Source organism: Heterocephalus glaber, unplaced genomic scaffold (genome assembly GCF_053883595.1).
Source record: "Heterocephalus glaber isolate CG9 unplaced genomic scaffold, H.glaber_assembly_v1.0 deba00001497, whole genome shotgun sequence".
Lineage (NCBI taxonomy): Eukaryota > Metazoa > Chordata > Mammalia > Rodentia > Bathyergidae > Heterocephalus > Heterocephalus glaber.
In genome coordinates, this window is record NW_028258320.1 from 41,072,940 (window position 1) to 41,087,708 (window position 14,769).

General features: G+C 34.3%; 1 protein-coding gene across 6 annotated transcripts in view; it reads left to right on the forward strand.

Annotated features, from left to right (window-relative positions):
- The window catches only part of Hectd2 (HECT domain E3 ubiquitin protein ligase 2), a 67,114-nt gene that overhangs the window by 18,971 nt on the left and 33,374 nt on the right, over nucleotides 1-14,769 (forward strand). For 2 of the 6 annotated variants that reach the window (XM_021253041.2, XM_087184903.1), the window contains exons 2-5: nucleotides 990-1,112; nucleotides 9,912-10,050; nucleotides 10,735-10,837; nucleotides 11,239-11,328. In XM_021253041.2, the coding sequence (XP_021108700.1) occupies nucleotides 1,091-1,112; nucleotides 9,912-10,050; nucleotides 10,735-10,837; nucleotides 11,239-11,328 (354 nt within the window). In that variant the 5' untranslated portion in view covers nucleotides 990-1,090. The remainder of the gene's footprint in view (nucleotides 1-989; nucleotides 1,113-9,911; nucleotides 10,051-10,734; nucleotides 10,838-11,238; nucleotides 11,329-14,769) is intronic. The other 4 variants (XM_021253042.2, XM_004838497.4, XM_021253040.2 and 1 more) reach the window with 2 other exon arrangements.

A 14,769-nucleotide genomic window follows, 5' to 3' on the forward strand; every position in this document is an offset into this window, starting at 1 on the left:
TGGCATTGCTCAATAGTGGAAATAATATGGGCTTTGTACCGTTTCAGGCTGGATTTAAATCCTGGCTCTGTAACTTACTTTATAAGCCTAATAATTTACTTAACCACTCAGCACTTATTTTCCCATCTGTAAAAATAGGATAATAAAGAAGATACCCTATAAGTTACATGAAAAAAAATTTTTTAAGTAACCAATTCAGTGTCTTACAAAATTCAATAAATGTTAGTGATTACACATATATATGCTAAATATAAAATATATAAAAGCTAAATTGTGGGGGGAGGGTTTATGATATGACTAAGTTATGGCACAAATTCTTTAAAATTCAAAACGTATCGTACATCTTGAATGTTTTCAACATTTCTGTATGCTTAAGTAATAATGGAAGAATTAAAAGCCATGAACTCAGCACTGAAATCAAGACAATAGCACTACCAGCACTTTAAAATTTAAGCCTTAAACCCGGGGGGGGGGGGGATGGTGGCATATACCTGTAATATACCTGTAATCCCAGCAGTTGGACGCAGGAGGATTGCCATGAGTTCAAGGCCAGCCTGGGCTACATAGTGAGTTCAAGGCCAGCCTGAACTGTATAGTGACACCCTGTCACTAAACAAACAAATAAAGCAGGCCTGCCTCGGGGAGCCAACGCTTAATTGCATTGCCCCACCCTTCTGTCCAGCAGTAGCTACTGTTCCCTTCTTTTTTATAGTTACCTCTGTGTGAGTGAATTTTAGGAAACAGGAGACAATTACTAGAGCACTGGGAAGAACTATAATTTGATTTTGTATTAGATGTCTGGCAGAAATATGCCTCTCCAGCTATCTAGAGTATTATAGGTTAGAGCTATGAGGTGAACTGACTATTCTCAGCTGATTCAGATAGCAGAGCAGAAAGAGGAGAGTAGAGATTCATCAGCCCACTGGAAAGCCAAGCCAAGAATAAGAATAAAAATCTGGGTCAGGATCATTTACTTATTCTATCTTCAGCCGTAGGTTTAAACCTTAATGGAACTGGGGCTAGAATATCAACATGTGTCCTTTTCCTATGTTCCTTGGCTTCCTCACAGCATGGTGACTGAATTTTGAGGATGAAGATCCTAAAAGAGAAAAGTAAGCAAAAATTTTACTGTCTTCAATAACTTAGTCATGCAGCATCACTTTGGCCACATTTTATTTTTTGACAGGGAGCCATTAAATCTGGCCCATATTCAATGGGAGAAGAATTAGACTCCCATCTTTTTTTTTTTTTTTTGGTACTGGGATCGAACTCAGGTCCTTGCGCTTGCGCAGCAGGGAGCAAAACCACTGAGCTAAATCCCCAGCTAGACTCCCATCTTTTGATTGAAGGAGAATCAAAGAACTTATGGACAGATTTTAAAACTACCACATCTGTGAATGTAACATGTAGATCCAGGAATCTTGACTCCTATTTGAGGACTTTTCTTTCAGCATGTTGTAGGGCAGGAATTTATAACTAAAGTCAGCTTTTTTTGTGTATGTGCTGCCAAAGCAAGCATAAAAATATCAGTTTTTTAATGACATACATATTTTAAGTTTGCATGCTTCTTCACTTTATTACATATCATTTTACAGATCACTGTAATAGAGAATTGCTTTAATTTTTTTGTTTGCAAGTCTTGTCCATTTTGTTCTTGAATACATGTAGTGTTTTTTGTTTTTTACTTTTTGTGGAAAACAGTTTAAAACAGAACAAAACAAAAATTTTGAAGAAATATTACATTAAACAGAAAAAAAGCTGAGCCACTTTAAACATAGCCACTCACCACAATTCCTTAATTAGCCTTTAAATATTTTCTTTGGAATCTTAGGAATGATTGACTTAAGCCATCTCTTTCATTTGATAATATTAGAACTGAGACTTAAGGAGTTTAATTACTTATCTAAGGTTAATGAAGTAAGTACTCAGCCAGCAGTAGGACCCTGTTTCTTATTTCCAAGGCTGATGCTTTTCCATCACTTAGGAAACTTAGAGTATAGGATTTTTCAAACATGTATACCAGCAGCACATCTTTTTATATGTGTACTTTTCAGCAGTTGAGAGGATAAGGAACAAAGCCTGGATTCCTCCTACTGAACACCCAGTCTACATGGAAACTCATGTTTACTTTTTATGCTGCTGTTGCCATTCAGGAACAATCTGTAGTCTCTTATTGATGTAGCCAATTAAAAATGTCAGTCTTCATTTTGATGACTGCAGTTGTGGAAAGCTACATATTACTAGTTTCCAACCACAGTGAGCCTGTGAAAATGGAGTTGGCAAAATTTGTTTGATAATCTCATACCCTTATACATAACTGTATTCCGATCTTCACATTTTTTAAATATACTGCCAGCCACAAGCCCTTATTCATTTTGCATTGGCTTTCAAGTATTTTACTTAATGTTTCTAAGCAACCAACTAAAATTGGCAACAGTATATTAAAAGAAAGGGAAAATGATTACTGCTTATCAATTTAGCACAGAGTGTTCCCAAATATTGGCTGAATGAAACCTAAATGACAGGTTTTCACTAATAAATATATTGTTGCTTTTTTCAGTGTATTATGATATCCTGTATTCCAGACAAAGTTACGTATGACAGAACAGAGATTTGTCTGTTCTATTTATGGTATCATTTTGATTTAATCTCTATCACTATACTTACTAATTTTTTCTTTTGAATTAAATCTTAATAGACCATCTGTGAGAACAGAGAGCCTGTTTCTGCAAACAGTGCCGTGATATTTAGGGCCATGACAGCAGCTCTGAGCTGGTTTGGTTGGGTTTTTTTTGGGGGGGGGCGTATGTACCTTTTTTTTTTAAACTTTTTTTAAAAATTAATTTTATTGGTACATTTTAGGTATACAATATAATCACATTCATCATTGGAAATTTGCACCTTTCTATTATCTCTCTTGGTTCTTATTTTTTCCCCATTCCCCTGCCCTCCCTTCAACCCCTCCATCCCTTCCTATTTACAAAGACTTTGTTTCCATTTTTGCATTTTCTCATGTTAATTCCATTCCCTTCTTTCTTTTCCCTACCCCTCCCACTTCCCCTTCCTCTTTGCCCCTTTGCTTCCTATTTCACATTACCTATTATACCTTTTAGTCCTTATTTACACTTTCAGCTTCTCACACTAGAGAAACTATTCGGTATTTACACATGTGTGTCTTATTTATCTCACTTAAGAGGATGGCCTCAATGTGCATCCATTTAGCAATAAATGTTTCTAATTTCTCATTTTTCATGGCTGAGTAGTACTCCATTTTAGAAAAAAACCACGACATTTTCTTTATTCACTCTCCAATTGATGGGAAATCACAAATTGCCCTGCTATGAACATGGGTGCACATATATCACTGTGGTATGCTTCTTTTAATTCTTTGGTGAAGATACCCAGCAGGGAAATAGCTGGGTCAAATGGGACTTCCAGTCCTAGTTCTTTGAGGTATCTCCACACTTATTTCCACAGTGGTTGCACAAGTCTACACTCCCACCAACAGTGGAGCAGGGTTCCTCTTTCCCCACAGCCCCGCCAGCATTTGTTATTTATTGATTTGATGATAGCAGCCATTCTTTCTGGAGTGAGATGGAATCATTTGCATCTCTCAAATGACCAGTGATGTTGAACATTTTCTCATATGTTTATTTGCTATTTCTACTTCTTTATCTGAGAAATGTCTGTTCATTTCAGAAGCCCATTTTTGGATTGGGTCTTTAAATTTGGGAAGTCTCATTTTTTAAAGTTCTTTATAGATTTCAGATAGTAGACCTTTGTCTGAAGAACAGCAGGTGAAAATTTTTTCCCACATTGTGGGTTGTCTCTTCACACTGTTGGTGGTTTCGCTTGCTGTGCAAAAGCTTTTTAATAAGAAGGGATCCCACTTGTTGATTGTTTGTGCTAGTTCATGGGCAACTGAGGTTTTGTTCGTAAAATTTTTCCTACACCAGTGTCTTCAAGAGTTCTACCTAACCTCTGTTCCAGCCAGTTTGGTATTTCTGTTTTAATATTTAGATCTTTAATCCATTTCAATTTTAGTTTAGTGAGTGGGGAGAGATAGAGGTCTAGTTTTAATCTTTGGCAAGTTGAAACGCAATTTCTCCAGCACCATTTATTAAAGAGGCTATCTTTCCTCCAGTGAGGGTGTTTGGCTCCTTTGTCAAAGATGAGGTGGCTGAGTGTGTCTGGAATTGTTTTGGCATCTTCTAAAGCTGTTCCACTGGTCCTCAGGTCTGTTTCTTTGCCAGTACCATGTTGTTTTATCCCAGTAGCGCTTTGTAGTATAGTTTCAAGTTGGGGATTGTGATACCGTCTGGAATGTCTCTGTTGCCTAGAATTGCTTTGGCTATTCTAGATCTCTTCTTGTTCCAAATGAATTTTTGGATTGTTTTCTCAAGGTCTGTGAAGTATGCTGCTAGGATTTCAATTGGGATTGCATTGGAACTATATAGCAGTTTTGGAAGTATGGCCATTTTCACTATGTTGAATCTTTGCATCCAGGAGCAAGGGATGTCTTTCCATTTTCTGATATTGTCTTCAGTCTCTGTTTTCAGAGTGCTATAGTTTTCAGAGAAGAGGTCTTTGATTTCTTTTGTTAGGTTGATTCCTAGGTATTTCAGTTTCTTGAATGCTATTGTGAAAGGAATTATTTGCCCTATTTCTGTCTCAGTGAGTCTGTTGTTTGTGTAGAGGACTGTCAGTGAGTTTGTTTTTCATGTAGAGGAAGGCTATTGATTTGTGTGTGTTGACTTTGTATCCACCAACTTTACTGAATTTGGTTAAGTCGTGAAGACTTTTGGTGGAGTTCTTGGGGTCTTCTATGTAGCATATCATGTCATCTGAAAATAATGACAATTTGACTTCCTCATTTCCCATCTTTATTCCTTTTCTTTCTTTCTTTTGTTTAATTGCTGTGGCTAATGTTTCCAAAATTATATTGAACAGGAGTGGTGATAGTGGACATGCTTGTCTTGTTCCTGATTTTAGTGTAAAGGATTTCAGTTTTTGACCATTTAGTATGATATTGGTTATTGGTTTTTCATAGATGGCTTTTTATCAGATTGAGGTAGAGACCATCTATTCCAATTTTTATAGGGTTTTTATCATAAATGCATGTTGGATTTTGTCAAATGCTTTTTCTGCATCTATTGGAATGATCAAATGGATTTTTTTCTTGGCTCTATTGATATAGTGTATTACATTCATTGATTTACATATGTTGAACCATCTCTGCATCCCTGGGATTCATCCCACTTGGTCAGGTTGTATGATCTTCTTGATGATCTTCTGCATTCTATTTGCCAGTATCTTATTAAGGATTTTTGCATCTGTGTTCATTAATGAGATTGGCCTATAGTTCTCTTTTTTGGTTGGGTCTTTCTCTGCTTTGGGGATCAAGGTGATGCTTGCTTCCAGGAATAAATTTGGGAGTATTGCTTCCCTTTCAATTTTATTGAAGAGTTTAAACAGTAGTGGTAGTAATTCCTCTCTAAATGTCTTGTAGAATTCAGCAGTGAAGCCATCAGAACCTTCGCTTTTCTTAGTTGGTAAGTTTTTACATTTTCAATTTCATTGATTGATATTAGGTTGTTTAGAATTTTTAAGTCTTCTTCATTCAACTTTGGTAATTCATATGTATCTAGGAATCTGTCCATTTCTTCTGTGTTTTCCATGCATATAGGTTCTCGAAGTAGGTATTGATGATCCTCTGGATTTTTGCTGGATCCATTGTAATTTCACCCTTTTCATTTCTAATTGTATGGATTTTGGTCTTTTCTTTCCTTTTTCTGCTAAGGTTGGCTAAGGGTTTATCAATTTTGTTGATTGTTTCGAAGAACCAACTCTTGGCTTTATTGATTTTTTTGTATTATTCTCTTAGTCTCCATTGCATGGATTTCTGCCCTGATCTTATAATTTCCTCCCTGCTGTGAGCTTTGGGTGTTTCCTGCTCTAGAAGCTTGAGGTTCAGCATCAATGAGCTCATTAGTAATTGAGCTCATTCTGTTTTCCTAATGTAAATATTCACTGCTATGAATTTCCCTCGTAAGACTGCTTTCATTGTGTCCCATAGATTCTGATATGTTGTATTGTCATTGCCATTTAATTGTGGGAACTGTCTGATTTCTTCTTTAATTTCCTCTGTGACCCATTGGTTATTCAGAAGTGTGTTGTTCAATTTCCATGTGTTTATGAAATTCTTATGGTTTTTTTTACTGTTGATCTCCAATTTCTTTGCACAATTGTCTGATAATACACAGGGGATAACTTCAATTCTTTTGCACTTACTTAAACATGTTCTATGAGTGAGTATGTGGTCTATTTTGGAGAACCACCCATGTGCACCTGAAAAGAATGTATATTCTGATTTTGTGGGGTGAAACACTCTGTAAACATCCGTTAAGTTCATTTGTTCAAGAGTTTGATTGAGTTCTAGTATTTTGTTGCTTATTTTTTGTCTAGTTGATCCATCTATTTGTGACAGTGGGGTATTGAGGTCTCCCACTACTTTTGTATTAATGCTTATTTGATTTTTCATGTCTGTTAGTATTTGTTTTATATAGTTGGGTGCGCTAGTGTTTGGTGCACATGTTTATGATTGTCATCTCTTCCTCTTGGATTGTTCCCTTTACAGGGATGTCGTGTCCTTCTTTGTCTCTCTTAATCAGTGTTGGTTTGAAATCCATTTTATCTGCAAAGAGGATAGCTACTCCTGCCTTTTGGGGGGTTCCTGTCACATGGAGTATTGTTTTCCACCCTTTAACTTTCAGTCTATGAGTTTCTTTTTGAATTAAGTGCATTTTTTTTATTTAGCATATTGTTGGATCTTGCTTCTTGACCCATTCTGCCAGCCTATTTCTTTTGATTGGTGAATTGAGACCATTAACATTGGTGGTTATAACTGATATGTATTGACTTATCCTTGTCATGACTTTTTCTTTTCGTTGGATTCTCACCCTTTGTGATTAATTTCTGGCTGTGCCTCATGGATTCATTTTGCTCGGTTTCCTGGGGTTGTGATCCTCATTGTCTTCCTAGGACATTATCTAAAATTTTTTGGAGTGCTGGTTTGGTATTCATGAAGTTCCTAAGGTTCTCTTTGCCAAGAAATTATCTTGTTTCTCCGTCTATTTTGAAAGACATTTTTGCAGGGTACATCCATCTGGGTTGGAGGCTGTTTTCCTTTAGGGCTTGCAATTCATCACTGCAAGCTCTTCTTGCCTTGAGGCTTTGTGTTGTGAAGTCTGCTGTGATTCTGATGGTCTTTCCTTTGTATGTGATTTGTTTCTTTTCTCTTAACTGCTTGTAGAATTTTGTTCTTCTGTTGGATTTCTGGAATCTTAACTATTATATGTCTATGTGTAGATTTTTTTTTTATCTCAGCTAGTTGAAATCCTGTGTGCCTCCCTTAACTGTATGTCAAGTTTTTTTTCCCCAGTTTGGGAAGTTTTCTGTCATCACTTCTGTGAAGTTTTTTTATGTCATCTGCACTGTCTCCTGTTTCTTCCTTGAGTCCGATCAGTCTTATGTTATTTTTCTTTGCATTATCTAGTCACTGCTGGATTGATTTCTCATGGTCTCTTACTATTTTAAAGAGTTTTTTTTTCCTGGTCACTAATTGCAATCTTATCTTCTATATCTGAAATTCTGTCCTCACATTGGCTCATTATGCTGCATAAACTTTCCATGAAGTTTTTATCTCCTGGAAATCTGTTTATATCTGTTTCATGGATTCCATTTGTTTCCTATGTTGGGATTCCATCATGTTCCTCATCTCCTCTATTTTTTTATCTGTGTACTCTCTAGATTTATTAATCATATCTTGTACTATGGCCACAATCTCTGTTGTTATCTGAGAAATTATTTCTGATTTCATTTTTTCTTGATCTTCTTTTGTTGCCAGTTCAAGGAGTACAGGTGTTTGAGAATGAGATTTTTCCATCTCATTTCCTTTTGGGGTTGCTTTAGGTGATCTGGAAGTCTGGTTTTGGGACTTTTTTATGCGTCTTCTCGTGTCAGTGTGTGTGGGGGGGGATTGTGTGCCTTTGGCACCAGTGAGGCTCACCTCCTAGGTACTGGGGGGCCTCTGCTCCTTGGCGGTGGGAGCGGTGGTATGGCAGCCCAGAAGGCTCCTCTTCGGCACTGGGGACAGCTCTGCTTCTTGGCTCTGAGGACTCTGGTAAGGTGGCCTGGAAGGCTCCTCCTGGGTGCTAGGGGTGGCCGATTTTCTTTTCTTAATACCTGAATGCCACATCCTGTAGTTTGGCCTTCATTCACTAATGTAAGCAGAGGATTCCAGCTTTCTGACTGAAGTTTCATTAACTTAGTATGTTAACATTCTCTATTACTTTTCAAAGTTACCTTCTGAACTAAAAATAGATCCCATCTGGGCCTGTGGTTCTAACCTCACTCTGAAATCCTTTGGTCTTGGCATTACCATTTCTTGTATGTAAGGCTATCCCCATTCAGGCTCCGTGAAAATCCATTTCTCTTAACAATTCAAATTGTGTTCTTCTTCTACCACAGCACAATATTAATAAAATGAGTGGGTATAAAAATATATTTATATGTTTGGTGGAGTGAATTAAGTCAATTTATATTTAAATGTGTCTGTTTGTATTTTAATAGTGGGTGTTTATACCGAAATTGGGAAAGGTGTGTGTGTGGGAAGGGATAGGAAAGGGCAAGTCTAGTAAAGAGGAAGAAAAACTGTAGAGGTCCACAAAGAATAATAGTGATAAAGACTAGTATTGAAGAGAGGAAACAACTATTTTTTAATCTCTTTTCTGCTGAAGTCCTCTTTTCTTTCTTATTAATAAAAATTTCAAAACATAATTGTATTAAAAATGATATAACACTTCAAAGGACAACATAAGTCAAATTATAATAACTCAAAAGGGACAATATAAGGGAATAATTAGAAATATGAAAGAAAATAGAAATTAAAAGGTACACAAAGCAAACTGTTTATTTTTTGTTTTGTTTTACCAGACAGGGTCTCACTATGTAGTTCAGGTTGGCCTTGAACTCACTATTTTCACAGGTTGACCTTAAACTCAAGGGGATTCTCCTACCTCGGCCTCCTGATTGCTGGGATTACAGATGTATGCCACCATAAACCAATGTTTATGTAATACATAAACCCTTAAAACAACTAAAAGATAAAAAGAAGAAATCATTGAAAATTTAAGGAAAATTGAAGAAAGAAGTAAAAAAGAATTTCAAAGAAATGAACTAAAAGAGAAATAGACACCCCACCTTATCAGTAATTGGAACAAAAGGGAGACAGGTTACAATTAATTTGTGGTTTCAAAGATTGTAAATTTGTTTTATAATAATTTATCAAACCATGCATTTGTTTTGTGAGTTCTTTCCTGTATTTGTTTATTTTACCATTAGAAGGTTATGAAATGTAACAAAAAGGCAAACAACACATTGGCAAATATTTGCCAAAGAAGAAAACCAGAATTTTATACAAACTGATAAGAAAATGCCAACATTCCAATAAAGAATTATAGAGGACATAAGTTATTTGCATATGTTCAAAAAGCTAATAAACATTAAGGATATGAAATATATTTTTTGAAAAACAACATTTAGGAAGGAAGGAAGGGAAAAACTAAAATTGATAAATGACCTTTGAGGGGAAGAGGGAGAAGAAACTATATTAAATACATACATTACATTAAAGCTCTATAGCTATCACTAGGTATTGTTAGTGATGGTAGGAAGATAAGCCCACTACTACATGCCCTTTATAATGATGGTTTTTTCTGTTACATGATCACAAAATGAATTCAATATACAGTAATTCATTTGTTTCTGTTCATGTTGAATTAGCCTGGCATTTTATAATTTGGAAAAATTTTATGATTAATTACATTGAATGCTTTCTTAATACTCAACAGTGAGAGACCTACCACCAGTTTCCCTTGATGTTAGACAAAAACAGCGAACTTCTATAGATACATTGTCATCTGAAATGAAGGCACCAGTCCTTTCAGAACCTGTCCTTCCTGTTCAGCCCAAAACTATGAAAGACTTTCAGTAAGTTTCAACTCACTTTTATATTTAGACTTATAATCATCTGGAAATGTTTTAATGTAATTTAATGTTGTTGTGTTAAGAAATTAATTGATTTGTGGATCTTTATAAGTTATTAACCAAGAGTGACATCACTAAAGACTAGAATCCTCAAATTGAAGGTGAAAACAAATATGTGAATAATGGGTATGGGATAGACATTGAAACAAAAGAAAAGAAACACTAAGTGAGAAAATATGGCTCAAAGTAGGCAAAAAGTGATAAATATAATAAAATAATAGTATGTTGCTATTTAAAAAAAAGAATTAGCTACTATGTAACACATGCAATAAAAGGTATGTCATCACTCAAAAATTAAAAATTTGAAGGACTAAGTGGGAATGAGAAACTTGTTGAGACACAGATTATAAGCAGAATCTCTAGAAGTTTGACTGTGAAGAAAGAGTAATAATTAGAAGGGGAATGTCAAGAATGAACTGTTTTTTAAAGCAGTGCAGTGGAAAATAGATTACTATGTTAACCTCATTAAGAATAAATTCATAAACTATATAATTACATTAACACAGATTTGTATGTTCGGTTTCAGTATTTCAGACTGCATGTTTGGTGAAATTATTTATAAAAAGGAATGCTCATTTATCTGAAAAATATTTCTATACGTATGGTTAATGTATGTTTTTATTTTAGGGAAGATGTAGAAAAAGTTAAATCATCAGGAGACTGGAAAACAGTACATGATTTTTATCTAACAACATTTGATTCTTTCCCAGAATTAAATACTGTATTTAAGGTAATAAATACATAAAGCATGTTTTCCATTCACTTTAAGTCTTAAATTTTTCAAAAAAGATATGACAGATTTATCTAGTTTTCTACCTAGTATTCACTTTGCCAACAGTATAAACATATTTTGATTTATTGTTACATGTATGACAAATATTATTTAAATGATATCTTAAATAGTGTTTTTATTTGTACTAAATGTTTTACTCCATGTTTTTAGTTTTTAAAAGATTATTAAAACAGGCCTTATACAGTCCTTTTTATTTTCAGCATTCTGCCCTAACAGTTCTTTCTTTTATTATTAGACTGCTCAATAGTAGAAATTTTCAAGAAATGATACTAATCAAATATAACTAAGAATAGTCTTTAAAATGTTATATACACATAATTTTAAAATTAAATTTTCAGAAAGATGTCACTGCCTCATTTAATACCATCGAAGACTCTGGAATTAATGCTAAATTTGTGAATGCTGTTTATGATGCTTTGCTAAATACTGTAAGTATTATTTATAGATACATTCAAATAGTATAATTTTTTGTTTCTTCTATATATCAAATGCAGCCATATAAGATAGAGATCACTTTGTAGCATAATTACTTTGTAGCATAATTAGAAACTGGTAGGTATAATTTTATAATAAGAATAGTTGGAATCCTCAGAAATTTAGGTCATCTTATTCTTTTATTTTTCTAATTAACTGAGAATTAAGTACAAAATACTTTTCATTCAATCTTTGTTTAAAATTATGTTTCACTTAGGGACAATATTATTTGATTATATTGGAATTGTGCTGACCGTAGAGAACAGTGGTTCTCAAATCATGGGATGCATCAATCACAAGAAATGATTATTAAAATACAAAACTCATATGCAGTGTAAAATTCAGTAGATTATGGGTAGTGTTCAAGAATTTTCATTTGTAACAACTTCCCAGAATATCCTGATGTCTTTGATCAAGGGACCACATTTTGAGAATTCAAGAGAATAGATCAGGTTTTGAAAAATTGACATACCTTCTATCCATGAGATGGTGTAGCTCTCCAGTTACCTAAATCTTTTAAAATTTCTCTTAGTAATGTTTTGTAGTTTTCTGAGTAGAGGTACTACACATTTCTTATTACATGTATTTCTAGGCCCTTGATCTTTCTTTGATACTATCATACTTTACTTTTCTAATTATGACTAATATATAGCAATATTTTCATATGTATATATTATATATCTTTACCTGGTTACTTTGCTAAATTCACTCATTTATTCCAATAGTACATCAGTAAGTTCACTTGGATTTTCTATATACATAATCATGTCATTTGTGGAAAATGTGAATTTTGTCCTTTCCCAGTTCTTACATCTTAAATGATGTATGTACATATTTGCCTTATTGCACTGGTTAGGATTGCTTGTATAATTTTATATAGAAGAAGTAATAGCTGACCTCTTTGTCTTATTACCAATCTGAGTACTTCACTGTTAAATATACGAAAGGGCACCAAAAATCAGAGCAGTGGAAATAACACATTCATCAAGTTTAATAAAATTTTTTTCAAAAACCTTATCACATACTGGCTATATTAGGCAGTGATTGGAATTATCATATCTTGATGAGGTGAAAACTGGTGCATGCAATCTGGAGAATGCTTGGTATTATGTGCTGACCCTCAGCGTATACATACACTTTGACTCGTAATTCCACCTCTAAATACACTTCTTTTGACTTCTAATGATATTCACGTTTTATATACAGACATGAGAGAAAACCATCCGAAAATGGAATGCAAATAGAAAATAAACTTAAATATATTTCAAATAAGAAGACTTAATTATATTTTGAATACTTAACCATATTTTAAAACAATCAGCAAAGTAACTTTTTTTTTTTTTTGGTACCGGGGATCAAACTTGGGTCCTTAGCTTGCAAGGCAGGTGGTGGAACCACTGAGCTAAATCCCTGGCCCAGCAAAGTAACTTTTAACCACAGTACTTTAACTGTGTATCTTCAATTTAGAGATCTAAAAAAACACCGAAAACTCTAAACAAGTCTTCAGCTTTTCTTCTTAGTAGTTCCCTGTCCCCCATGGTATGGGTTAACAGTTCTGAAAATGCTTTCTTTGCATTGTTGTACTAAACAAATGAGTAAACATTTATGATACCAAGAGCCGTGTTTTTCTGTTTTGGAGAAAGGAGGTACAAGTATGGGATGGTGGAAAACCAAAAATAACTTTGGTTGTTGAATTGGAATTGGAGACATCAAAATGAACTCATGATTTTTAATAGATCTAGAGGGGTGTGTGTGTGTGTGTGTGTGTGTGTGTGTGTGTGTGTGTGTGTTTCCTAGCCCTGTGAACCACAAAGGTCTAGAGGCTGTTAACACACCAATAGCACCGTGATGATAGAGCATGGTGAAACAGCTGCTCACCTCATGGCAGCCAGGAAGCAGAAAGCAAAAGAGCCAGGAACAAAATAGACCATTCAAAGCCATGCCCCTCAATGACCTGCTTCATCCAATTTGGCTCTACCTTCTAATAAAGTCATTGAGCTATGAAGTTAGAGCCCTTGTGATCCAGTCACTTAGTAAAAGCCCCATTTCTGAACACTCCTGCATTGGAGACTAAACTCCCAACACAGGAGCCTTGTGGGGAATATTTTAGATCCAATTCATAACAGCATCCATTGAGATGATCATGTGATTTTTCTTTTTTAAGTTTATTGATATGATGCATTATTTAAATTGATTTTCAAATATTCAACAAGCTTTGCATACCTGGAAATAATCTTATTTGATTATGGTGTACAATTCTTTAGTTGTTTCAATTTGCTCATATTTTGTTGAGTGTTTTACATCTATGTTCATTAGAGATAATGTTCTATAATTTTACTTTCTTGTGATATCTATTATTAGGGTCATGCTAGCCTCACAAAATGCATGTTCTCTTTGTTTCTGTTTTCTGGGGAAAGTTGTAAAAAATTGGTATCTATTCCCTAAATATTTGGTAGAATTCAACTATCTGGGCCTGGTGCTTTCTTTTTTAGAAGGTTATCAATTATTGATTCAGTTAGGCCTATTAGGTCTAGGTGTGTTAAAAGCATCTGTTTCTTCTTGCATAAATTGTAGAACACTATGCCTTTCAAAGACACATCTAGGTTATTAAATTTATGAACATAGAATTGACCATAATGTGCTCTATTATTCTTTAAATACCTATGTGATCAGAAGTGATGATTTTTTTTTAATTTGGGTAGTAGTTAGTGTCTTCTCTCTTCCTTTCTTGACTAGTTTGGTTAGAGTTTTATCAATTTTATTGAACTCAAAAAACACAACTTACTGTTTTGTTGATTTTCTCTAATACTTCTCTGTTTTCAATTTCATTAATGTCTGCTCTGATTTTTTTTTAATTTTTATTTTATTGGTACATTTTAGGTATACAGTATAATGACATTCATCACTGGAAATTTGTACCTTTACATAATCTCTCTTGGTTCTTATGTTTCCCCTTTCCCCTGCCCTCCCTTCAACCCATCTATTCCTCCCCCTGTTACAAAGACTTTGTTTCCATATTTTCATTTTCTTATATTAATTCCATTCCCTTCTTTCCTTTCCCCTACTCCTTCCACTTCCCTTTCCCCTTTGCCCCTTTTCTTCCTATTTCACATTATCTATTATACCTTTTAGTCCTTATTTACACTTTCAGTTTCTCACACTAGAGAAACTATTTGGTACTTATACATGTGTGTCCTATTTTTATTATGTCTTTTGCTTACTTGCTCTTTTGTTATAGTTTCTAAGGTAGAAGTTTAATTTATTTTATATGTTTTATTTCTAATATATTCATCCAGTGTTAAACATTTCTCTCTAAGTACCACTTTCACTATATCCCACAAATTTTAATAAGTTGTATTTTAATTTTCTTTCAAAGCTAAACCCAACTTACCATA